The sequence below is a fragment of the Peromyscus maniculatus genome, chromosome 8 (genome assembly GCF_049852395.1).
Source record: "Peromyscus maniculatus bairdii isolate BWxNUB_F1_BW_parent chromosome 8, HU_Pman_BW_mat_3.1, whole genome shotgun sequence".
NCBI classification, from domain to species: domain Eukaryota; kingdom Metazoa; phylum Chordata; class Mammalia; order Rodentia; family Cricetidae; genus Peromyscus; species Peromyscus maniculatus.
Genome location: NC_134859.1, coordinates 108,619,548 through 108,643,092, shown reverse-complemented (window position 1 = coordinate 108,643,092; position 23,545 = coordinate 108,619,548). Strand labels below are relative to the sequence as shown.

The window sequence follows — 23,545 nt, the reverse complement described above, 5'->3', positions numbered from 1 at the left end:
CGTCTGAGGAGCGGCGGCGGCGGCGGCGGCGGATTCTGAGCCCGGTCCGGCCCGGCCTTCCTAGCGCGCTTGGCTCGGCCCGCGCAAGCGGCCAGTCCCCCCAAGCCCCCGGCCCGGACCCTGCACGCCCGCCCCAGCCCCGCGCAGCCTTGGAGCGCGCGCGCGCGGCCCCGCCCCAGCCCCGCCTTGGCCCGCCCGGGCCCGCAGTGTGGTGAGTGCGCGGGGCCGGGGCGGGCGGCGGGGCCTGGCCTCGGGGTTGCGGCGCACCCGACGGCGGCGCGTGCCTCGGTTTCTCCGCCAGTCGGGAGCCGGCCGTTCGCCGGTGCCACCCCAGAGCTGGTGGGCCGGGCGAGGGCGAGGCTGGGAGCGGGCGTGCGCGCGACGGACCCCGGGTGCCCCGCGGGGGGCGCGATCTAAGGGCGAGGTCCGCGCGTCCGCCTGGGTCAGCGGGGTGGCTGCTCCAAGCTGCTGACTCATCAGGTGTCCGTCGGCTTCCGAGCGGGCGGGGTCGCGCGGGCTGGCAGGGGCGGCGGGGAGACCCTGCTGAGCGGCTTGGGCTCGCCACGCGCGTGCGAGCCCAGCGGAGACGTGCTGAGTCATCAGCATGAGGTCACTCGGTGCTCCTGCTGACGCTGGGCCGGGGCGGGGGGCCCAGGCCCGCTATCGGGCCGTCTGTGCGGGAGGCAGGGCTAGATCCGGGCGGCGAAGGTCGGGCCGGGATCCGGGGTCGTGTTTAAGTTTGACGGACCTGTAAGTTGAAGGCAAAGGCCTCCAAGGAGGAGGCATCATTACTGGGGCGCGCCGCAGGTTTCTCCCAGGGTGGAAGGTAAAGTCCCGGGCTTACGCATCCCTCCTAGGACCTTGGGCTTCTGGTCCAGGTCCCTCTCCTGGTCCAGTTCCCCAAACTGGGAAACAGATCGGAGTACGCCGAGGGGAGGAGCTTAGGTGGGCCGAGCCAGCTTGTCTGGGAAGGAGGCTTTCCTTCTGAGTGACCCCTGGCTGGCCGGGCTGCGTCGGCCCTGGACGGAAGAGACCGGGAGCCAGGGGAGAAGGGTGTGTGGCTTGAAGGAAGCGGGGCAGCTCCACCAGCTAATGGAAGGAAAGGGTGGGTCTAGGTAGGCACGAGCATGGAGTGGAGAATGTAGTTCTCATTTACCTCTACGTTATCCCTGTCAGAAGAGTTTGGGGTCCCACTGTTGCCTGAAGTTGGCAAAAAGTGTGCCCTGTTGGGTGTCTGACCTGATGGCTGCGAACTCTTGGGAAGTGACAGCCCGTGTGGGGTGTGGCCTCCACCTTTGCATGGCTGAATGGCTATTTATTGACTTCTCCGTTGTAAAGGTTCCTGAGCTCTATTCTGCATTGCTTTCCTTGCTCGGGGTTTCATGGCTAGCTTAAGCAGACCTTGTGGTTTGTGCTTAAGGGTGTCCCCTCAGCACTTAACTACACTGAGCCCCTAGGCTGCGTGTAGGTGCCAGGTGTTTTCATTGGGGGTGGAACTTTATTCCCTATGAAAATTCAAGATCCCAGAAAAGTGTTTAAGCTTTGGAGTTACTATGCTTCTGTGAACATAAAGTTTTAAGTTCTTTCCAGATAATGTCAGTCTTTGAAGGAGGGGAGACCTAAGTCGGGGGTCTCCTGCACTGGAGTTTGAAGGCAGGGTTGAGCAGGGTCACTGTCTTGCTGGAGACTAACGTCCAGATTGTCGAATGCGAGAGGACTTAGGTGGGCCGAGCCAGCTTGTCTGGGAAGGAGGCTTCCTTCTGAGTGACCCCTGAGACGCCCAAACCTTTACTTTCTTGTCAGTCTGCGTGGGTGGCCCCGAGTCCCTTGGTGCCTTGTGATTATCCATAGCTGTCAGTATTTGCAGGAGGGCGGGGTTGGGGGGACAGCTCATCTTGATTAGCTTCCCTGAGCTTCTTCCTCCAGCTCTGAACTATCCCTCAGCACGGGTGTCCCCCAAAACTGTCTGCCTAGTCACTCTGTGACCCTCGGTTGGTAGAAGCCAGGCAGGCAGCTGGAGGAACTGGCTTTGCTGAGACCTGCTCTTCCTGGTTAAGCATACATGAGTGTACACATGCACGTTTGCGTGCGCGCGCGCGCACACACACACACACACACCTTTGATCAGGAGGCAGTTGGCTGTACTTGTGCTGAGTTCAGGCCTTCAGTAGAGGGTAAAATCTGTTGAGGAGGCACTTTTCAGCTCCCAGCCACCACACTCGGCACTTTTCTGTGCAGTCTCAGGAAGTCACCGTTTTGAGCTCAGCAGTCTGTGTGAGGGAAGCTCTGCTAGGGCTGCCTCTCTCACCTCGACTTGTCTCCGGGACCAATTTGTAAGAAAGGCAGATCCCCTTCAGACCTTTCGTTCTGACTCTTGTCTTTCTCTTGATCTAGCAGCACCCTTGCCTCTGAAAATGCCCTTAATCTGGTCCTGGAGAAGTGTCGTCTCGCGTCTGTGCTTGGTGTTTGCATGTAGCCACCCTCCTGTGGGAGGTTAAGAGTGGTAGGGTCTCCACTCAAGAGAGCTTGTGCCTCTGGCTCACACTTCAGTTCCCTTGATAAGTGTAATAGGCACCCCGCCCCCCCACCTCCAGCACATTGTTACCTGAAGTGCTTACAGCTTTCAGCCTCCTCTGAGTGACTGCAGCAACCTCACCTGCCATTCCTTACATTTCCCTGCATCTAACCTGGAGAGGGGAGGAGGCATCTTTACCCATGGGACTGATAGGTGCTGGGCTAAGTGGGGATTCCCAGCCTGGGTCTACAAAAATGTTCTTGGCAAAGCTTTAGAAAGCTGAAAATGAGATTGCGTGCCAGAGGGGTGGCTGACTGTAGGAGATAGCTGTTTTGATTTTGTTTTCTGGCCCTGTGGTCACTGACCCTAGGCAGAGGGCCAGAGACTAGCCAGTGACCCAGAGGGGCTGGCTCTTGCCTCCTTCCAGCCAACAGTGCCCTTTCTCTGCTAATTGTGGGGGCCCTTGTGAAACACCCAGTGTCGGGTGGGGCAGGAGCGCAGGATGCCGCAACGAAGCCACAGGGTGGTTACCCCATCTGTAAAGGAGGTGGACAGGGAGGGCTGGAGGGGCCCGGGCTCAGCTACTCCCAGCTGGATTGCCTGTTACCTGGAAGGTGAGAGGATTCCCAGTAAGCACAGTTAGACAGACCTGGTTGGTCCTCTGCCAGAATGAGGCAGGAAGCCACTTCCTGAGTCTTAGAAGGAGAAGGCTTTCTTTTGTCCTGGGTCAGCTCAGGGAAGCATATATGGGAAGCAGGATCCTGGAGTGTAGGGTCCCTGCCTGACCCTTGCCTGCTGTTGGTCCCAGTAGTGGGTCTCCTGGGGAACTGTTGGCTGGCCTCAGGAATGGGAGAACAGCTCAGGAAGAGAGGGAGGCGATATGCTGAGTCAGCGTGACTCGCCAGGAACAGTGTGCTCTGGGGCAGCACTGGGGTTATTTTTAAAGCTCAGCTTCCTTCTAGGCTTGCCCCTCCTGCAGCCCAGACCTTCTCATCTCTTGCTGCTCCCTTTGTCTTTCTTCGGCCCTCACATCGCTGGTTCTTCCCTGGGTAGAACCTCCTGCTCTCTCTCCCACCTGGCTCTCTGGGGAAAGGGCCTGCTGAAGCAGTCCAGCTCGGGCTAAGCAAGGTGCGAGCAAGGGCTGTCCTCAGGTCAGGTGAGGGCCAAGGTTCTGTGGGCTGAGCCCTGGACAGCAAGATTCCTGTTGGGGTGTAAAAGGTCTACAGGGTCCTGACCTCTGCTCTGTGTCTTGTAGAGTGCCTGCTCATTGTGCCCCCGGGTTATGACGACCCCCAATAAAGGAAACAAGGCCTTAAAGGTGAGTGAAGAAGCTGGGCTTGGGGTGTGGCGGGGTGACATGGAAGGACAGCACCCCTTCAGCTCTGCCGTGACCTGTGTGCTGCTCTACTCCAGGTGAAGCGGGAGCCGGGCGAGAATGGCACCAGCCTGACTGATGAGGAGCTGGTGACCATGTCGGTGCGAGAGCTGAACCAGCACCTGCGAGGCCTATCCAAGGAAGAGATCATCCAACTGAAGCAGCGCCGGCGCACACTCAAGAACCGTGGCTACGCAGCCAGCTGTCGGGTGAAGCGGGTGACACAGAAGGAGGAGCTGGAGAAGCAGAAGGCGGAGCTACAGCAGGAGGTGGAGAAGCTGGCCTCTGAAAATGCCAGCATGAAGCTGGAGCTCGATGCTCTGCGCTCCAAGTATGAGGCCCTGCAGAACTTTGCCAGGACCGTGGCCCGAAGCCCTGTGGCCCCAGCTCGAGGTCCCCTTGCTGCTGGCCTGGGGCCCCTGGTCCCTGGCAAGGTGGCTGCCACCAGCGTCATCACAATAGTAAAGTCCAAGACAGATGCTCGGTCATAGGGACACGTGCAATTGCCAGGCAGGTCTTTAAGGGGCCACTAAGTGCGTGGCAAAGTTGGCAGCCCTGTCCCTCTTCCTCTCCTCTTCCTGTCTCTTCTCCTCTCCCTCCCCCCTTCCCTCCCCCCTTCCCTCCCCTGCAAAGCACAACCTGCACCCAGGGGCGTTGGGCTGAGCCCCTTCGATGTCATCCTTGTCGTCACGCGTGTGTTTCGTACGTTGGGATTGGTCAGTTCAACAGTGATGTTGGGTTGCCTCTAACCCCTTTGTACCAAGGCCATGCAGGCTCGGAGTCCAGAGTGGGCACTGTGGGAATGAACAGGAGTGCCCTGGGCTTAGGTCTGCCCTTCTCTGGTGGTCTGCAGGCACTGCAGGCTGCCGGTCTGCAGTGGGACTTGAGAGCTTTCTCTTCAGATTCCAGTGGGCCTCTCAGCTCGATCCAGAAAGGAAGAGACGGGCGCTGCCCTGGAAAGTGGTTATGTCTTGAAGGCCCTGGGCACTGGGGCAGGAACCATGGTGCTGGAGCCTGGCACAGTGCACTGGATAAGACCAAATCGCCGGTTTTAAGTGTGGGTGGAAGGTGTGTCAGTGTGTCCTGCGATGGGTCCGGTGTCACTGTTTACATGACCTATTTGTGTGGTTATATAGCCCTTTATTTAAAAGAAAAGTTCCTTTTACGAAGTTATTAAATTATATGTTTAAGAGCTAAAAAGGAAAAAAAAAGAGCTGCAGAGTATTTATAAAATTGTCTTAAAAAAACAAACAACATTTGACCGTATAAATGGAAAAGGGAAGAAAATATAGTAGAAACTTTGCTAGTTAAAAAACAAAATCCCTTTCTTGTAAACTTGGGGACAGCTCTGTGGCTGTTGGAGTTTAGTTTTTATACACAGAGTTAACAGACATTACTTATAAAACTTAGTTTAAAAAAAGAAAAAGAAAAAAAAAAAGCCAAGCTGCGAGCCGACCAGAGGCCGTCCTCTTTGATATCTCTTTTGCAATTGTACCGAAAGTGACTTACTCCTTTGCCCTTCCTGCTTCCGTCTTGCCGGTGCCGTGGTGTTGTCCGTGCCTGGTGAGGTTTTGTGCAGCCGTAAAGTGCTGGTGCTTCTGGTGACCTTTGACCTGTGGCTGTCCCTGTGTGTGGGTTTTTTTGTGTATGTGTGTTTGTTTTTTGGATTTTGTTGTGGTTTTGCTTCTGCTGACTTGCTGGACCTGGGTTGGGCTGGGGTCCCAGGCAGAACTTACTCCATTGGAGTGTAGGGGGCTTCCTGCCAGCTCACATTCTTCTGCCCGTGTTCCATTTCTCTGCCACTCGGTCCCCCTGAGCCTTGGCTTCCCATGTGGGTCTAGGGCTTGGGTTGGTACAGTGGCAGAGTGAGTGAAATTCGGAGCTGTCTTGGGCCCCCACGCTGCTTCCATATCCACCCCCTCTGGTCCTGGGTGGTGGTGCTGCAGGGACAGGGGGTCACTGTGGGTGCCCACAGGGCTGTGTCCTGCCTGTCCCCTGCTGTCTTCCTCCTGGCCTCAGCTTTGTTCCTACAGACTTCATTTGGGGCCTTGGCTAGGCCACCCCAATGGCCTACCTTGTGGGTTGGGAATCCTGTCACCCACCTATTCCTAAAATCCCATTCTGTGGGGTGTTGTTCCCCAGGCAGATTAGTCAGGGGCCCCACTTGGGGTAACCTGTTCTTCCCTGCCTCACTGTGAGAGCCTGGAGGCCTCCACCATTGCCAGACAAGGGCTTTGGCTTCAGGGCCAGGTCTTTTTCTTCCCCGCTGTCTGCAGCTCTTGGCTCTAGGCCCTTCTTATGCCTCCCTTCGGGATCTGTGTCTTCCAGGGATCCGCTGTTGGACTTGGAGGTGCTTCTTTGCAGGGCCCAAGCCTGCCTCCTCAATCCAGCTACCAGTGGGGGCTGCCCACCTTCCAGGCTTGGCTCAGGAAGCTCCTCGCAGGCGGATGCCCACCTGCAAGAGGCTGTGACCCTGTCTGGTCACATGGCCCTTGCATTGCTGGTTCTTGGGGGCCCTGGATCCCTGAAAAGCACAGAATTGTGAGCTGATGAAAGCAAAGAATGGCCTGATAGGCCTTTACCTCGAGGGCAGCAGGATTTTCACTCAGTTTGACCCGGCATGCAGTGCTCTGGGAGCAGGACCTCTGCCAGCCCTGGCATTTTGGTGGGCTTCTTTGGCTCAAGGTGCTCAGACACTCCCATTGATGCCTGAGTCAGATATGAGTGGAAGTCTGGACTGTTGATTATAAGTTACCAGGTGACCTCATCCCTTCCCTTTGGTTCTCAAACTGGTGTCCAGAGGAGTTGCTGATTCTGACTGTGGCAGCAGAGCTGGAGTGGAATTATGCCCATGCCCAGCAGAGGAGAGGGACAGGCTTTCCAAGTTCTTTGGTCCTAGCTGAGTGGGAGTGCATAACCGAGCATGGCCTTCCATGTGCATAGCTCCAGCCTGCTGGGAGGAAGAGGGAGAGGAGGAGGTTGAGGCTGGACATGTGTTGAACAGAAATAGCAGGTCTTAGCTTCTGAACTGGATAGGGCCATGCTCATGGTTTTCAGGTTTGCAGCATCTGCTTCTTGAGTCTGGGGAACATTCCTGGTAAGCCAGCCCTCAGTGCCATCCTGTCCCTTCTCCTTGATGTCCAGGTGTGACTGTTGCTGTCTTTCTGATCATTGTTAATTCTGTTTTCCTACTTGTGAGGGTGTTGTGTTTGACTTCTGACACAGCGAATGGAGAGCTTTGGCTGAGGCCAGTTCTCCCAAACTACTCCGCTAAGTAAACCATTATTGTGCGACTTCCCTCCTACCCTGACTTTGCCTGACCTCCTTCCTTGGACATGGACACTCGGATTTCAAAGGAAACCCCACATGAGATGGGATCATTTTCCTCTAGAGCGTGGTCCCCAGAGTCCTCCCCTCCGTTGTGTCTGGCTGCTAACCTGGGTGTTGTACCATTAGCGCAGGGCCTCCATGGCAACACTGAGCTGCTCTGGGTTCCCTGTCATCACCAGGCTTCCCCACAGGCTGTTCTCAGTCCACCTTTCAGGTCTGTGTGTACTCTGTGTGTTAGCAGCAGCCTTGGTGTCCAGTGCCAGGGTGTGCAGTTTTGATAAGCTACAGCCCACTTTGAGATGGTGAGGCCACTTCCCTACTGCCTCTCTCTCTGGTGTGCCCACTTGGCCAAAGCTCCCATCCACAGCTGGGATGTCTGAGCCACAGCCTGCTGCACTGTTTCCGCTCTGGGATCTTCTGAGTTACTTTTTTAGGCTGTGGTTTGGTGAGAGGAACCAACACATTAACGATTTTTTTTCCCCAAAAGCCACTGAATAATTCTTCTTGGCATGTTTTCATGCTCTTGGCTGCCTGGTTTGGGAGCAGTTGTGGAGAAGAGGACAGACTCAGTACCACACAGAGGCATGGAATTGCGAGGGCTGCTCATGGCTTGCCTGTTTCTGGCATGTGTCCTGGGCGTGTGCTATTACCTACTGGGCCAGCTGCACACGTGACTACCCTGTCCCTGGAGCAGCAGCATGAACAGCAGCGCGGGTGTCTGGAGTGCCCCTCACAGAATTCCCTGTTCGCTATGACCCCAGTTTGGCTCTCAGCCCCTCCAGCAACTCTGCCCCAGTCCTGTGTTTCCTCCCCTCCTCTCTGTCTGCTAGTCCTTGAAGCCTTTAACCAATGGGAGTGGGTACAGAAAGCCTTCTCCTGGCAACTTAGGGCAACAGGACAAGGGCTATTGTGTGTCCAGCTCTGTTGGTCTCCTGGTGCTGAGAGGTGTGTCCAAGCAGAGTTGATCAGCCCCTGCCTGCCCTGCAGGGCTGAAGCCAGGGGGAGGTTAGAAGAGAGTACCCTAAATGGAGTGGAGGTCCTTAAAGATCTAAGTGAGAGGGGCTAGGATGTGGCTGCAAGGTGAGACCCGGTCTCCTGCACCTGGGTAGGGTCATCAGGGATCTGGCTGCGAGGTGAGGCCTGGGCGTTCGCAGCAGTGCAGAGCGATCAGCCGTCTGGCCTCAGCAGACAGCAGCCTTGGTGCCCACCCGTGCCCTGCGCAGTATTTATTGCTAAATTATTGTCCAGGAGGGGCGGCGCTGGGCCTGGCCCCCCGGGTATTTATTGCTGTACATAGTGTATGTTTGTGATATATAAGGTTTTCTTTATTTTGTATATGATCAATAAACGCCTTTTAAAGAGACCTGCTGGTGTTTCTTTGCAAAGAGGAGGGGAGGGGAAACTCGGGTGGGAAGGTTGAGCCGGAAGGGGCGGGGTGGGTCGGGCGCGCGCATGCGTCTCTGTGGCTGCCGGGCGAGGCGGAAGCGGAAGCCGGAAGCGCAGTCCCGGGAGCGATGGCAGCCGGTGGCGGTCTGAGCCGCTCGGAGCGCAAGGCGGCTGAGCGGGTCCGGAGGCTGCGAGAGGAGCAGCAGCGGGAGCGCCTCCGCCAGGTAGGCTACCGTCGTGCCCGCGGCCGTGCCCGCGCGTGCAGTCGCTCATCTGCCGCTCGTCCGCAGGTGTCACGCATTCTGAGGAAGGCGGCTGCAGAGCGCAGCGCGGAGGAGGGCCGGCTTCTGGCCGAGAGCGAGGATCTGGTGACCGAGCTGCAGGGTCGGAGCCGGCGGCGTGAGGGCCTCAAGCGGCGCCAAGAGGAGGCGAGTGGCGGGCGGCGGGCGGCGGGCGGCGGGCTGTAGGCGGCGGGCGGCGGCCCGTATGACCGGCCCCGGCTCCTCTCAGGTGTGTGATGACCCAGAGGAACTGCGGAGGAAGGTCCGCGAACTGGCGGGAGCTGTCCGGAATGCCAAACACTTGGTGGTCTACACAGGCGCTGGGATCAGCACGGTAGGCGAGGGCCTGCGGGCTGGGTCGGGTGTGGGGCGCCCCCTTCTGGGACACAAACTTGGGCTGCACGGTGCTGGAGTTTGGTAACTACCCAAGTTCAAACAGTCACCTTTGAAGCAGCTCCAAGGTGTCCTCTTTTCTCAGACCCGAAACAACTCTAGATTTAAGATTTAACTAAGGCAAGCGCAGCGGGGTGGCACAAGCCTTTAATCCTAGCACTTGGGAAGCAGGCGGTTCTTTGTAAGTTCAAGGCCAACCTGGTCTACATAGGAAGTTCCAAGACAGCCAGGACGACGTAGAGACCTTGTCTTTAAAATGGTAATGGAGTGGCATTGAGTAGGGTTCTGCAGGGAAATTTGGGGATGAGAAGCGTGACAGACAGACAGCGGTGGCCAGAAGCAGTGTGAGGAAGAGGAACATTCTGCTCTAACTCTTAGACATCAGGGACATAAGCATTTGGGACCTTCGGAGCCATGTGATGATCCATCCAGTTATGACTTTACAGCAGTGATGTCACCTCTACAGATCTGGTGACAACTAAACACCATGTGCAGCTTCTAATGTGGTCTGAGCACCATTTGAGGTTCTTGCCCTTAATGTATTGGGATTACTGGTCAGGGTGGGTACCTCTCTGAGCTTCAGCAGCAGTGAGGATACAGGGCTTCCCCAGCCAGGATCCAAAGACTCTTAGATCCTGTATGCTTTCTGTTTCTCGTGGAAATTTAACTAACGCTTATCTCATCTTAGAGGCTTTTATATGTATGCTAAGTTGGAGTGAAAACTGTTCAGAGCCCCAGGATATAAGTATTTGGACAGAGATGTGCTCCCTCCTGGGGTACACTATTTGCCAAACATGACGTGAAAACACTAAGACCTTCAGTGTTTCAGACAGATGTGGACATAGCTGCTCACTGCTAGAAAGGACCCTGAAGTAAGGCAGGGTTCTGAGGAGTGTGGAAGGGTGAGCTGGCCTAGACAGGACAGGAAAGTCATATGCATAGACGGAAAGAGACATACTTGGGTCCATTCTACTTGGGGATCAGACAGGTCAGCAGTGGATGGAGCAGACACTAGTCTGTCAGGAAATCTAGAATGGGGCATGCCCCAAATGGGGCATTCGGCAGTACCTGGTGACTCCCTCCCATTAGACTTCTCTTTTTGTCCAATTGTGCAGGCGGCTTCTATACCAGATTATCGGGGTCCTAATGGGGTATGGACACTGCTTCAGAAAGGAAGAAGTGTGAGGTGAGCATCTCACAGTTTCCTCACGTGGTTAGGCAGCAGCTGCACCTGTGTGGTTCAGCCCTTTCACCTCCCTCTCTCTTACATCCTTCAGTGCTGCTGACCTAAGTGAGGCAGAGCCTACTCTCACCCACATGAGCATCACCCGTTTGCATGAGCAAAAGCTGGTAAGAGCCCAGAGCTGCACCTCGGTGCCCAGTCAGTCCTGTGATGAACAGTCCTAGGAGCTCAACTCCTGTCTGGTCCCTGCTATGCTTTCTTCCCAAGAAGCAAGAGTAGCACCTGTCCTGAACAGTTAGCTTGCGGCTTTCCATTCAGTTTCTTTTGTGTCGGCAGGGGTGGAGTTGGGGACAGGGGACCTTTAGACATCTTAGCTACAGTGGAGGTTTGTCAGAAACCTCCGGAGATCTGCTGAGCAAGTAGGGAAAGGGATCTGCCTAGGCTCTCGAGGGACCTGAAAGTGAATGACCTAAGAGGGTATTGATCTAGTGCCACAAGCTGCTGCCCACATTGTAAGGGCAGCAGATGCTTTCTCTCCTGGGTGTTCCCAGTGTATCAGAGCTAGTAGAGGAGAACTACCACAGGGCCCTCCTGGGTTACAGTTGCCTCTTTGTTTTGGGAACCTTGGCCTTGGCCAGACTGGGCTCAGGATAATTTCACTGCCGTAGGGTGCTTCCTCCGTCCCCTACTGACTGCCACCCTGTTCTGTTTTCCAGGTGCAGCATGTGGTGTCTCAGAACTGTGACGGGCTCCACCTGCGCAGCGGGCTGCCACGGACTGCCATCTCGGAGCTCCATGGGAATATGTATATAGAAGTGAGCAGTACCAGAGGGACGCAGGGCCTGGGTGACAGGAAGGTCTCGCTCACTGTGCTCTCTCCTCCTCAGGTCTGCACCTCCTGCATCCCTAATAGGGAATATGTGCGAGTGTTTGATGTGACGGAGCGTACTGCCCTTCACCGACACCAGACTGGCCGGACCTGCCATAAGTGTGGGACTCAGCTGCGGGACACCATTGTGCACTTTGGGGAGAGGGGGACATTAGGGCAGCCTCTGAACTGGGAGGCAGCGACTGAGGCTGCTAGTAAAGCAGACACGATCCTGTGTTTAGGGTCCAGCCTGAAGGTACGTGCAGACAGCACCATTAACTCATTGTGGGTTGAGCATGTTACGGGCCTGCCTACCCAGAACTGTTTATTAGTGGGTTAGAGTTGCTGTCTTAGTTTTTACCCTCTTACTGTGTGTTGTGTCTGTCCATTCCCACAGGTACTAAAGAAGTATCCTCGCCTCTGGTGCATGACGAAGCCTCCAAGCCGGCGGCCCAAACTCTACATTGTGAACTTGCAGGTAACATGGGTACTTAGAGCTTCCTCCTTATCCCTGGGTCTGAGGTCAGAGGAGCCAGGGAAATGTGCCATGTTTGTACGTCCTGGAAGTCTTGTACAGGTCCCTGTTCCTGGAGAGGGCTGACCCAGCCTGCAGGGGACCAGCAAAGGGTGGGAAGTTACTCTCATCTGCCTTTCTTATCTTCAGTGGACCCCAAAGGATGACTGGGCTGCTTTGAAGCTTCATGGGAAATGCGATGATGTAATGCAGCTCCTCATGGATGAACTGGGCCTGGAGATCCCGGTCTACAACCGGTGAGTGGGTGCAGCACGGCCATTTCCGCCCTTCTGTGTGATGGGCTGTGTCTGTCTTCTGTGAGCCTCCGGAGAGACTGGCTGAGGCGAGGCTCCACCACAAGTGTACACTCTTCCACCCTGACTGGAATGGTGCCCGAACCTCTGAGGAGAGGGGGGGTCTGCCAGTGTGTTCTGTAGGATGTTGCCCCACGGATCTCTTGCAGCCTGGGTGGACAACTGTGAGGGGTGAGAACTGTGCACCTCTGGTCAGACAGAATCTGTGTCCTTGGTTTTGGGATATTTGGGGAAAGCTTAATCAAATTGCCTTGATACAGAATTTGTGATAATTTAGACTTGGTGTGTATTTTGAGTGAAAAGTTTACACTTTCTTTCTCTGTGAATTTTCAGGGTCTTATAGGGGAAATCAGTAACTTCTTTTAATCAAAGGGTTCAAGAAATTAAGGATCCCTTCACCTCTGGGCCTGGCAATTCTTGTATGTTATGTTTGTGGTGTTCTGTGACGTGGGCCTATCCTGTGCTGTACTGTTTTTTGTTGTTACTGTTGGTTTGTTTTCTTGTTGTTGTTTTTTTTTTTTTAACATTAAGTTAGCTCATTTTTTTTAATCAGTGCTTATCTTTATCTTACGTTTATAATATGTGGTTCTGCATCTCAATCAGATACATGATTTCTTCATGGTGTAGTCTGTAGGCCATGCCTCCCTAGCCAACTGGCCTTCACTCCCATCCCTGTCATGCAGTCTGGGAAGGGGAAGGGGTCTGGTCCACCTGCCCCCATCCATACAAGCGAAAGGTGGGGCCCAGAGTGGCTAGCACCCTCTCCTTGGAGATGGAGCCATCCTGCAGCTAGCACTACCCCTCCCTCCTGTGTGTGGAGCCCACCAATGATGATGAGACTCAGAAGAGACCCCTAGGGCTGTTGCTGGCCTTGGAGTTGCCACCCAAGCAGATTGTCCCCTGAGCCAGCTCTTCCACAGCTCGGTGACACTGAAGCTGCTGTAGCCAGAGCCCAGCCACCACTGAGACACAGGGAAGGGGTAGGAGACAGCTGGGAAGGGGTAGGAGACAACTGGGAAGGGGTAGGAGACAGCTGGCCTTGGACGGCCTTCCTGGGAGGGTTGCGACTGAGAGAGTCTCAGACTTGTCTGATGCTGCTTCTCTCTCTGTTAGGTGGCAAGACCCCATTTTCTCCTTGGCAACTCCCCTCCGCGCTGGTGAGGAAGGCAGCCACAGCAGGAAGTCGCTGTGCAGAAGCAGAGAAGAGGCCGCGCCTGGGGACCAGAGCGCCCCGCTCAGCTCGGCGCCCCCCATCCTGGGAGGCTGGTTTGGGAGGGGCTGCGCCAAGCGTGTGAGAAGGAAGAAAGCGGCATAGCCGGGCTTCGGCAGAACAGTTGGCACTTTGCAGACGGCTTTGAGTCTTGTTCAGGGCCTGTGTCACCGTGAAGGCTGCAGGGCCCCACAGGACCTGGTGGGAAGAACTCTCGCGGGTGACATTTCACGGTGACGTTTTCTTAGCCATTTGCCCTCGTGGGAAGCCTCCCTTGCACTGTTGTGATTGCCCCAAGTGGGCGTGACTTTCAAGGACACCTCCCTCCCACCCACCCCTGTACAAAGGTGGCAGCAAGGCCTTAGTGGAAACAGAGCTCCGGTCCACCCCGGCCTGGCCAGCAGAGGAGCCCACCACTGCCTTACCTCACTCTCCAGGCTAGTCTCAGGGCCTCCCTATTTCTACTACTTAACTACTAAAAGTGTTCACTTTATAGAAACCTTTTTCTGTGTTGAGTATGCGGCACAGGGGCGGATCTAAGCCTCCAGTCTGAGCAAGTCTTATTAAACATCTCTCTACTGCCTTGGTGTCCCAGTGACTGCTACACGCACCACGGAGGATCTGAAAATGTCCGAGGGCCGGCTGCACCCGAGGGGGGGTGGGGTGGCGCACGCCTTTAATCCCAGCACTGAGGCAGAGGCAGGCCGATCTCTGTGAGTTCGAGGCCAGCCTGGTCTACAGCGCTAGTTCCAGGACAGCCAGAGCTGTTGCAGATAAACCCTGCCCCCAAAAACAAGTAAATAAATAACCCAGTCCCTAGGAATGCTTAAGGCGTGGGGGCAGACCGAGCCCGCGTACTTGCGGTACTAGCCTGTTCCTCTGGACGCCGGGACCGGGAGGGATTTCTACGGGACACCCCCCGGGGGCGAACCCTGCTAGGGCTAGGCCTGCGACACAGACCATTGGCCGCGCATGTTGGCGGAGGGGCGGGGCCCGGCCAGGGGCGGGGCCTGGCGTAGCGCACTCAATTGGCCGCGACAGGCGGGTGAGACCCGCGTGAGCACGCGCGAGCGTCGGGGGCGGGGCTGAGGGCTGCGAGTCGCGGGAGCTGCCCGGTCGTACGGGTCCTGCGGTGCCATGATCCGGAACGGGCACGGCGAGGCCGGCGCTGCTGGGCGGAGGGTCCCGGCGGGCCAGCGCGCAGTGCGGGTGTGGTGCGATGGCTGGTGAGTGGGCCGGCGGCCAGGGGCGGGCGGGCCCCCCGGGGTCACGCACCGGCAGTTGGCGGATCCCCAGTCTTCTGAGGCCGCACGAGGCAATCTAGCCTCCGGTCACTTAGGAGTGTAGCGTGCAGACGCGGGTGCATCGGGTGGTGCGCTTCCCTAACACCGGAAATGCGGCCGCCCGCCCGCGGGAGTCATTACCCAGGTTACCGGAGCTGGAAGGCCGTAGGCTTCTCTGGCAAGTCAGCCCGTGACGCTACTGTTAGAAAGTCGTGGAACTGTCAACAAGCAGAAGAGATGTTGGCCTTTCTGTAATTTACCGCCCTCGGCCCTGCGTCGTGCCTACCCCTGGTGGATGAGAAGAGATGCGCAATGGTCACTAGGGTCCCTCAGGAGATATGGAGGGAGAGTGGTCTGCACTTGGTGCATTTCTCGTTTATTTTTGGTTTGGTGAGTCCTGAGGGTGCGATCCATAGCCTTGTCCATGCTAGGCAAGTGCTCCACCACTGAACTGCAACTTCAGACCCCTTCCGCTCTTTGGCACCTGAGTCACCAACAGTGGCTTTGACTTCGTGTCAGTGGACTATGACCTTGGCCCAGCCACAATACTGTACCATAATCCCTGATGCAGACTCTGACCTCTGATCTTGCCCAGCCTGTCTAGTGGGCACAAGGGCTGGCCCAGAATTACCGCGGTGCCTGAGCCTGTCAGGGTTGTCTGTTTTTCTGCCTCCACTCTGTACTGTGTGGCTATACGGGGCTGCTCAAGTCTCCTGAAGACATCCGACTAGAGTTCTGGAGGAAACTGAACAGAGACTGTGGCCCAGCATTGGCCCATGGAGAAGGATACAGGTGGTCCCAGTGTACACTGGTACACCCTCAGTGCCTAGCATGTTGCTGGGTTCTGGGTAGCTTTGACCTTGACAGTGTAGTCAGGGCCAGACCTAGATTTGAGGATAAAAGCTCCAGAACCAGGTGACAGGCACTTGTTCTCTCAGAGAGCTAAGCCAGGCCATGTGGATGGGGGTGGGGAACTGTCTGCTTGACTCCAGTAGAATGGAGTCTGCTCCTAACTCAGGACTGTTTTCTTGTTTCAAAGTTTGAGTGTGGCTTGTCAATCTGGGGATATAATTCTTGCTTAGGGTGCAAGAAATCCCACATTCAAATCCTGGACAAGCTCTTCTATTTTGTGGGCTGGGGATGTAGCTCAGTTGGTAAAATGCTTGCCTGGTATGTACAGAGTCCTGCATTTATTTGCTGGCGTCCAAATAGAAGGGTTTTGGTGGTAATCCCAGCAGGTGGAGTCAGAGGGTCAAGAGTTCAAGGTCATTCTTGGCTACACAGTGAGTTTGAGGAAAGCATGGGCTACCTGAGATCTCATCTTCTGAAAAAAGAACAGGCCAGGCGGTGGTGGCACACGCCTTTGATCCCAGTGCTTGGGAGGCAGAGCTCTGTGAGTTCCAGGCCAGCCTGGTGTACAGAGCGAGACCCAGGACAGGCAACAAAACTACACAGAGAAACCCTGTCTCGAAAAACCAAAAAAAAAAAAAAAAACAGAGCCGGCAGTGGTGGCACAGGCCTTTAATCCCAGCACTCAAGAGGCAGAGGCAGACGGATCTCTGAGTTCAAGGCCAGCCTGGTCTACAGAGTGAGTTCCGGGACAGAGAAGCCCTGTCGGGGTGGGAGGGGAACAAAAGCAGCATCTGGAAATGGCTGCACATCTGCCAGTGAACAACTGTCTTGGAAACTCACCAGCTCTCTGGACCTTACCAGGCCTTGTCCCTGATTTTGCCATTGTTGCTAGACCTGACACTGACTGAATCCTCCCTAAGTCCAGTATATAGGGTATGGACAACTGAGAACCAGTTTTACCTCTGTAAGCCCAACACCCAGGGGTTTGGTTTAATAACCCCCATAGGGGCTTCCCAGGGGGCTTCCGAAGGACCAAAGCTGTGTCCTGCACAAGGCCCCCAGTTTCCTGCCAAGATCAGTACAGGACCTGACTGTCCTGTCTGTCCTCACAGCTATGACATGGTGCATTATGGTCACTCCAATCAGCTGCGCCAGGCACGGGCCATGGGGGACTACCTCATCGTGGGTGTGCATACGGATGGTAAGGTGTGGGTTGCTGTGCTTGCGACCTGCTCTAACTGACCAGGCCTGCAAGGCGGTTGGGGTGCCAGAATGATCCCCGTATCCTTCCCCAGAGCATATTGGGGACTCAAAGTGCAGTAAGCCAGCCTGGTCCCAGCTCTAGAGAGCTGTGGCATCACTGGACAGTTCCCTCAGCTGTGTGGTCCACCCCTACCCTGGTTTCTGAGACCAGAAGAGACTGATGGCCTTTTGTGGTCATAGGCCGTCCTTGTCAACTAGCAGATGCCCTGAGCACACATGCTGGCTGGAGGACGGTGCTGTTTACATGGGGCCCTGCCTCGTGGGCTGCGACTAGCAGAAATGACCCACTGCATACCGTTGCACTTGAGTGGTTATCCCCCGCTGGGCTTTGTGATAGAGGCTCCTAGGGGCTGGGCTTTGGAGCTGGACATCAATTGTTTTGTTTTGTCCTTTTTCTTTTCTCTGTCCCTAGAGGAAATTGCCAAGCATAAGGGGCCCCCAGTGTTTACCCAGGAGGAGAGGTACAAGATGGTACAGGCCATCAAGTGGGTGGATGAGGTGGTACCCGCTGCTCCCTACGTCACCACACTGGAGACACTGGACAAGTACAACTGTGACTTCTGTGTTCATGGCAGTGAGTGGGCGGGGCCTGGAGATGGGGGCTGGGCTCAGTCAGACCAGTTGACAGCTGACGGCATCTCAGAGATAGAGGGCTCCTCATCCTGTGCAGATAGAAAAGCGCTCTGGGTCCGTCCCCCAGAGCAGCGGGACACATGAAAGGGTGGTTCTGGTCCCAAGGGTGCTCCTGAGCTAAGAACCCTTGTTTATGAGCCCAGTGTGATGGCGCATACATATCATCCTAGTACTGGGGAGGCTGAACAGGGACGTTAAATGTTCCAGGTCTGGTGGGTGATAGTGATGCAAGCCTTTAACCCTAGCACTTGGGAGGCAGAGGTAGGCAGATCTCTGAGTTGCCTGGTCTACAAAGCAAGTTCCAGGACAGCCAGGGCTGCACAGAGAAACCCTGTCTTGAAAAACAAAACAAAAGTTCCAGGACAGCCTGGGCTACATAGCAAGATCCTTTCTCTCTCAAAACAACCAAAACAAATCCTTTTCTGTGTGCATGTCACCCCTAGATGACATCACGTTGACAGTAGATGGCCGAGATACCTATGAGGAAGTGAAGCAGGCTGGGAGGTACAGGTAGGTCCCGTGATACTCAAGTGGATCCCTTCCTACCTCTCATTACTGCTTTGAAGTAGCCTGCAAGGCATTTGGACCCACAACTGGGACTGGAAGATATAGAAAGGAATGCTTGTGGGGTGACCTTTGTGACCTGGTGACCTTTGTGTGGCCAGCCAGAGCTTTGCACAAATGGCAGCATTCTTGGCCACCACTGTTGGTAGGGCATCCGTAGACTCTGGTGTCACTGGTGCCCCTGGGGCACTGGCCTTTTATTTTAGTGAACTGTAATTTAAAGAGCCAGCTGTGGCCAGTGGTTCCTACAGAAGACAGAGCAGCCTGGAATTCCCTTGGCAGAGCGTGTATACAGGGTATAGGGCCCTGGGTGTAAGAGAGGCCAGAGGGTACAATGTCAGAATGGGAACCAGAGCTGTTGTGTCTCAGACGTGGTCTGCCTGCTCCCTGGTGCTACACTGAGGAGCTGAATCACTGACATGGGCCATTGTTCCTGCCCCAGTCTGGTTTTCTGTGGGGGGCTGGGTTAGGGTCGTGTCCCTCAGGAGGGGTCCGCCTGTAGCAGAGCCTCAGGAGAGTGTCCTGGATGAAAACCTCCACCTTACCTCTGCCCCAGAGAGTGCAAACGCACCCAGGGTGTGTCCACCACAGACCTCGTGGGTCGCATGCTGCTGGTGACCAAGGCCCACCATAGCAGCCAGGTGAGTCCAAAGGAATGGGGTCTGGGACATGGTCCTTGGGTTGAGGACACAAGAGGGAGGGACACCTCCTAACCACCCTTGGGTCCATCCTGTTTCTCTGACCATCCTGTCACTGGGCTCTGGGGCTGTGGTGTGCTGGTCCCAGGGTTGGCAGTCAGGAGGGCACGGTCCCTTAGTCTCTTGCCCTTGTGTGCAGGAGATGTCCTCCGAGTATCGGGAATATGCTGACAGTTTTGGCAAGGTGAGTACAGCCTGGCTGCAGAGGCCACTCTGGAAATACAGCTGACATTTGACTAGCCGCCACACAGCACTCCCCATCCGCCCACCTTAGGCTTCCCATGGGGAAAGGTTGACCCAGAACCTCACTGTCTGCCCTCCTCCCTCCCGTTCCCAGTGCTGACCAGGTACTGACCACCAGGCTTGGCCAGCTGGTGGATGCTGGGAGGGAGGACAGGCGAGAGGTGGCCAGTCCCCGCAGCCGCTTGGAGGAGGAACAAGGACTGCCACCTACAGGTGGCATCTAACCAAATGGCCTGGCCCTCTCTCCCTTTGTAGCCCCCTCACCCGACACCTGCCGGGGACACACTTTCCTCAGAAGTCTCCTCCCAGGTGACCAGATGGTGGCCTCAGGGTGCCGGGTCCCTCAGAGGGCTGTGTCTGCTGGCCACTGGGCTCTGCGCCTGCTCCTGGTGGTGTGTTGCCAGGCAGAGCTGGTGTTGACTGCAGTATCTGCTGTGGCCACCGGGAGGAGCCACAGTCCTGCTAGCTACAGTGGCCCTGCTTGGCCTTACCATGGTGTGTCCCTGCCCCTGCCCCAAGTGCCTGCCTGGACAGAGCCCATAGCCAGCGTGCTGCTGGGTTATTCGCAGGCTGGGGTTGGGGGGAGTCCAGCCTCTAATGCTCTTTGTACATGCTCCCATCACCCACACCTATGACAGGGGCACAGGGAGCCCTGGGCTCAGAAGAGTGGCCCTGGGGAGGGTGATGGGTGAGGGGCACACCTAGAGGCCTCTACCGCTGACTGGTTCCTTCTCTTGGCTAATAGTGTCCTGGGGGGCAGAACCCCTGGACAGGGGTGTCCCAGTTTCTACAGACATCCCAGAAGATCATCCAGTTTGCCTCTGGGAAGGAGCCCCAGCCTGGGGAGACAGTCATCTACGTGGCCGGTGCCTTTGACCTGTTCCGTATCCTCTTAGGGCCTCTGCTGCCCCACATTCATGCCACAGAGTGGAACCCATAGACTCCAGGGTTGAGCTGGGTTGTAGCGGGTATAGCCCTCATCAGGGAAAATGGCAAGGAGTCCCTTGGGTACATACTGTTGAGGACAGAGGACAGAGCCCCTCCCTTCCTAGCCCATTACTGCTGCCTCTGCCCCCCTTACCCCCCTTGGGTTGGGGATGGAACCCAGGGCTCTGTATCTGAAACAACTGATCTACTGCTGAGCCACAATCCCAGGTCTTGCTTTTTTGAGACAGAATATTCCTGTGTAGTCCAGGCTGACCTAGAACTTACAATGCTCCTGCCTCCACCATGTGAGTACTGGGTTTACAGGAAAACACCGTCATACACAGCTAGTTACTGCTTCTTAATCCGGATATAGACATCGGGCACGTGGACTTCCTAGAGAAGGTGCATAAGCTAGCCAAGAGGCCCTACATCATCGCCGGCCTACACTTTGACCAGGTCTCTGCCTTTCTACTTGCTTGCTTCTCAGCACCCCATCAGCTGATGGGCCATGGGATTCCTCAAGGGGCCTCGCTGGGGTCAGTGTTGGGCACAGGTGGCCTCTGAAGGAGTGAGGCTCCAGGTGTCTAGTGAAGGCAAGCATGGTTCTCTCCTGGAGTCCAGGACAGCCCTGCCTAGGGTGTTCCTGTGAGAAGGGGCACCTCTCCCACTTCTGCCCAGGAAGGCCAGCTGGGAGGGAGGGCACTGTTCATTAGCTGAGCCAAACTCCTGGCCCTAGGAAGTAAACCGATACAAGGGCAAGAACTACCCCATCATGAACCTGCACGAGCGGACTCTCAGTGTGCTGGCGTGCCGGGTGAGTGGGCTGGGAGCAGTGTTTCCCTGAGCCAGGGCAGGGGCATCCACCTGCCGGTGAGGTGGGTGGAGGGTGGCTGGGCCCTGTTGGTACAGTTTCTTTACCCTGCTGCGGAGTCAGAGGATTCCCTTTGCCCACTGGCCCCTGCTGTGTTGCCTCATCCCAGCTGGCTCCCCTGGGGCCTTCTCTGCCACCCTCTACCCCTGGCTTGCCAGAGATGAGGACTGAGTGAGTTGCTTTACCGCCCGTCTCTGCAGTATGTTTCAGAAGTGGTGATTGGGGCACCGTACTCCGTCACAGCAGAGCTCCTGAGTCACTTCAAGGTGAGGCTTCTCTCCAGCTGAGCAGAACATGATGCCAAGGGTTGAGGATCCTGCCTGGGTCAGCCAGGGCTGGTTTTCCTAGGTCTGGGCTAGCCCTAGGTGGTTGTCAGTGGTGGCATAGCTTCTCTGAGGAGGCCTCCTGACCCTGCTTCCTCCCCCCAGGTGGACCTAGTATGTCATGGGAAGACAGAAATTGTACCTGACAGGGATGGCTCTGACCCCTACCAGGTGGGTTGCCCCAGCCTGGGCTGCCTCTGGGAAGCAGGAACAACCATTCTCGCTGGTATTGGCCTCCCATGGGTGGAGGGGCACCCGGGGTGTGTTTGTAGTCAGGTTTCTCACCTCCCTCTTCTCTTTGCATTGAGGCCTCCAGGAGCCCAAGAGAAGAGGAATCTTCCGTCAGATCGACAGTGGTAGCGACCTCACTACAGACCTGATTGTGCAAAGGATTATCAAGAACAGGTGTGTTCCCCACCCACTCTGGCTGGGTTGGTGGTGGGCAACTCCCAGTATTGGAAAGGCCCAGTTTATACCTGTCTGACCCAGGTTGGAGTACGAAGCCCGGAATCAGAAGAAGGAAGCCAAGGAATTGGCCTTCCTGGAGGCCATGAGGCAGCAGGAGGCGCAGCCTGCAGGGGAGACTGACTAGCTTCTGACCTGGAGGATGTCGCTCATGCCCCCATCTCTCCCTGCCCTGCTCTGCTCTGTGTCTTGGTGCCAGCTCACACAATTCCAAAGGAAGCTGGCCTTGCTGGAGGGTGCTGTTCCGCCTGCCTGTGAGGGAGGCACCGCCTGTCTTGCAGTAGACTCGGTCCTTCCCACTGAGCTGCTCAGAGAGGGTGGCTAGCACAGGGAAGCAGCCCAGTGGACAGGATAAGCAGAGGGCACCCGAGACAGGAGGAGTGTTGTGATGGGTCCTTAGCATCCACAGTTCCAACTGCCACTGACCCAGTCTTGCCTGGGGACACCCCTCTGCCTGACTGGAAGCTGCATATCTGCCCACCCAGCTTTGGTGAAAGGTACAGAGGGATGACTTTGGGGACCTCTTGTTTTGTGTCACCCTACAAGTGGGTGCCCTCTACTTTGGGGCTCGTTCTAGCACCCCATTCCTGATTCCTAGAAGATGCACTTGCCCTGACGGCTGGGCCTGCTTGACTGTTCTCGGCACAGACTTCGTGGTCCTCATTTTGTACCTCGGTGGCTGATGTAAATCTCTTTGGCTCAACTGAATAAAGCCTAGAGTGACGTGCTCCGTGGGCTCCCAGCCCTGGGAAGAAGCAGGAAACCCATCTGCAGCAAGAATTCTTCTAAGAAAGGGAAAATGATCCAGGCCAGGAAGTTGGGTGGCTTGTGCACATGTCCCTGGCTCTTCTATAGACCACAGGGTCTAGATCTTGGCCCCCTAGCAGGTCTGCTTGAGTCCAGCAGTTGCTGAGGCTCCTAGAGCTGCCTCTTGGTGGCTGATTGTGGGGGAGACTGGCTCAATGCCGAAGCAGCTGACAATGGTGAAGCCCTGGCTCCTCCCAAACAAGGGTGCTGGTGGTGCTTTCCTACCCCATGCCCGCCCTCTAACTGCCGAAGCAGGTAGACCTGCCCTCTCTCCTCCCTTGGAGACAGGAGAGCCTTTGCAAATGTTTCAGACCTAGAGTCAGGATCTGGAGGAGGGGCACACATACTTCCAGCCTGGGTGGTGCTCAGCATTCCTCACCTCAACCCTACGGCCTAGTAGGAATGGGGTGGTGCCCACACTAGGATCCCTGAGCAGGCTCAGGTTAAGGAAGCCACCTGAGGGTGCTGCTGCTGCCTAGACTGGGGCTGGTCCTCAGAGGAACGCTGCACAGGCAGGTGTCTGTGTGCCACCCACAGCTCTGAGCAAGGTGTGGCTGGTCAGGGCACCATGGAGAAGAAGATGCCCTAAACAGCAGGCTCAGAGCCTCTCAGACCAGAGCTCAGGTACTGAAGTTGGCACCTGAAGTGTTTGCTTTGGGCTGGAGGGAAGGCAGGGCAAAAAAGCAGCAGTCAGAGGCAGAACTCAAGTCAGCTGCCCACGGGGCTAGCCAGGCCGGTCACTGAGCCTTACAGTCCCTCTGGCCCTCGGGGCAGTGGGGGTCTGGGGGAGGGTGGCCCGGATCTGTGAGGCCTGAAAGGAGGCCAGGCCAGGCTTGTACCCAGGTTTGTGGGTGGGTCCAAGGGCTCCTGTGAGTTAGTTACATCCTTGCTCTGGCTCACTTCTTGTCCTCTAATTTGTTGAACACACAGTAGCTATGTGCTTAGTACTTCAAGGTCTTTTGGAGGGACTTTAAAGGGTGGCAGACAGACAAGGTTAGGGTTGGGAGCAGTAGGAATCCCAGAAGCAGGAGAGTCACCTGAGGTGAGGCAGGACCCAAAAAAGCAGGGCTTCCTAAAAGAACCTGTGAACTTGGACTGTTATGGGTGACTCTGAAAGACTTTGAGGGACGGGATTGGTATGGCCTGAGGATCCTCTGGGGTTGTTTCCTCTGGACCTGCTAGGAACTGTCTGTCCTCAGTGCCTGCTAATTAAGTAGAGGGTCACCTATGGGGTGGGGGCGGGGCCT

General features: G+C 56.1%; 3 protein-coding genes across 25 annotated transcripts; all 3 read left to right on the top strand.

Moving 5' to 3' along the window:
• Window positions 1–8,583, top strand: Mafg (MAF bZIP transcription factor G). Of its 7 annotated transcripts, none has more exons than XM_076543940.1 (3): window positions 1–211; window positions 3,771–3,833; window positions 3,929–8,583. In XM_076543940.1, exons 2-3 carry the CDS (start codon window positions 3,798–3,800, stop codon window positions 4,379–4,381), a joined length of 489 nt encoding a protein of 162 aa, XP_076400055.1. In that variant the 5' UTR covers window positions 1–211; window positions 3,771–3,797; the 3' UTR covers window positions 4,382–8,583. The 7 variants fall into 7 exon arrangements, with proteins under 7 accessions (XP_076400055.1, XP_006987731.1, XP_042139189.1 ...); XM_006987669.3 differs by lacking the exon at window positions 1–211 and adding an exon at window positions 343–480; XM_042283255.2 differs by lacking the exon at window positions 1–211 and adding an exon at window positions 521–750.
• Window positions 8,584–8,698: 115 nt separating this feature from the next.
• On the top strand, window positions 8,699–13,952 carry Sirt7 (sirtuin 7). Of its 3 annotated transcripts, none has more exons than XR_006075085.2 (11): window positions 8,699–8,830; window positions 8,897–9,034; window positions 9,117–9,221; window positions 10,396–10,466; window positions 10,558–10,630; window positions 11,180–11,278; window positions 11,351–11,587; window positions 11,729–11,809; window positions 11,996–12,102; window positions 12,493–12,578; window positions 13,273–13,412. XR_006075085.2 is itself a non-coding variant. In XM_006987670.4 (10 exons), the coding sequence occupies exons 1-10, from the start codon at window positions 8,735–8,737 to the stop codon at window positions 13,472–13,474; spliced, it is 1,209 nt and encodes a 402-aa protein (XP_006987732.1). In that variant the 5' UTR covers window positions 8,699–8,734; the 3' UTR covers window positions 13,475–13,952. The 3 variants fall into 3 exon arrangements, 1 of the variants encoding a protein (XP_006987732.1); XR_013042007.1 differs by having other exon boundaries at window positions 12,493–13,139; window positions 13,273–13,410; XM_006987670.4 differs by lacking the exon at window positions 12,493–12,578 and having other exon boundaries at window positions 13,273–13,952.
• Window positions 13,953–14,417: 465 nt separating this feature from the next.
• On the top strand, window positions 14,418–22,254 carry Pcyt2 (phosphate cytidylyltransferase 2, ethanolamine). Of its 15 annotated transcripts, none has more exons than XM_016006209.3 (14): window positions 14,422–14,595; window positions 16,617–16,705; window positions 17,180–17,341; window positions 17,844–17,910; window positions 18,521–18,605; window positions 18,802–18,846; window positions 19,161–19,214; window positions 19,651–19,789; window positions 20,206–20,288; window positions 20,569–20,646; window positions 20,904–20,969; window positions 21,132–21,197; window positions 21,335–21,431; window positions 21,516–22,254. In XM_016006209.3, the coding sequence occupies exons 1-13, from the start codon at window positions 14,507–14,509 to the stop codon at window positions 21,404–21,406; spliced, it is 1,095 nt and encodes a 364-aa protein (XP_015861695.1). In that variant the 5' UTR covers window positions 14,422–14,506; the 3' UTR covers window positions 21,407–21,431; window positions 21,516–22,254. The 15 variants fall into 15 exon arrangements, with proteins under 15 accessions (XP_006987734.1, XP_015861695.1, XP_042139190.1 ...); XM_042283256.2 differs by having other exon boundaries at window positions 21,132–21,252; XM_006987671.4 differs by having other exon boundaries at window positions 21,343–21,431; window positions 21,516–22,219.
• Window positions 22,255–23,545: the final 1,291 nt, after the last annotated feature.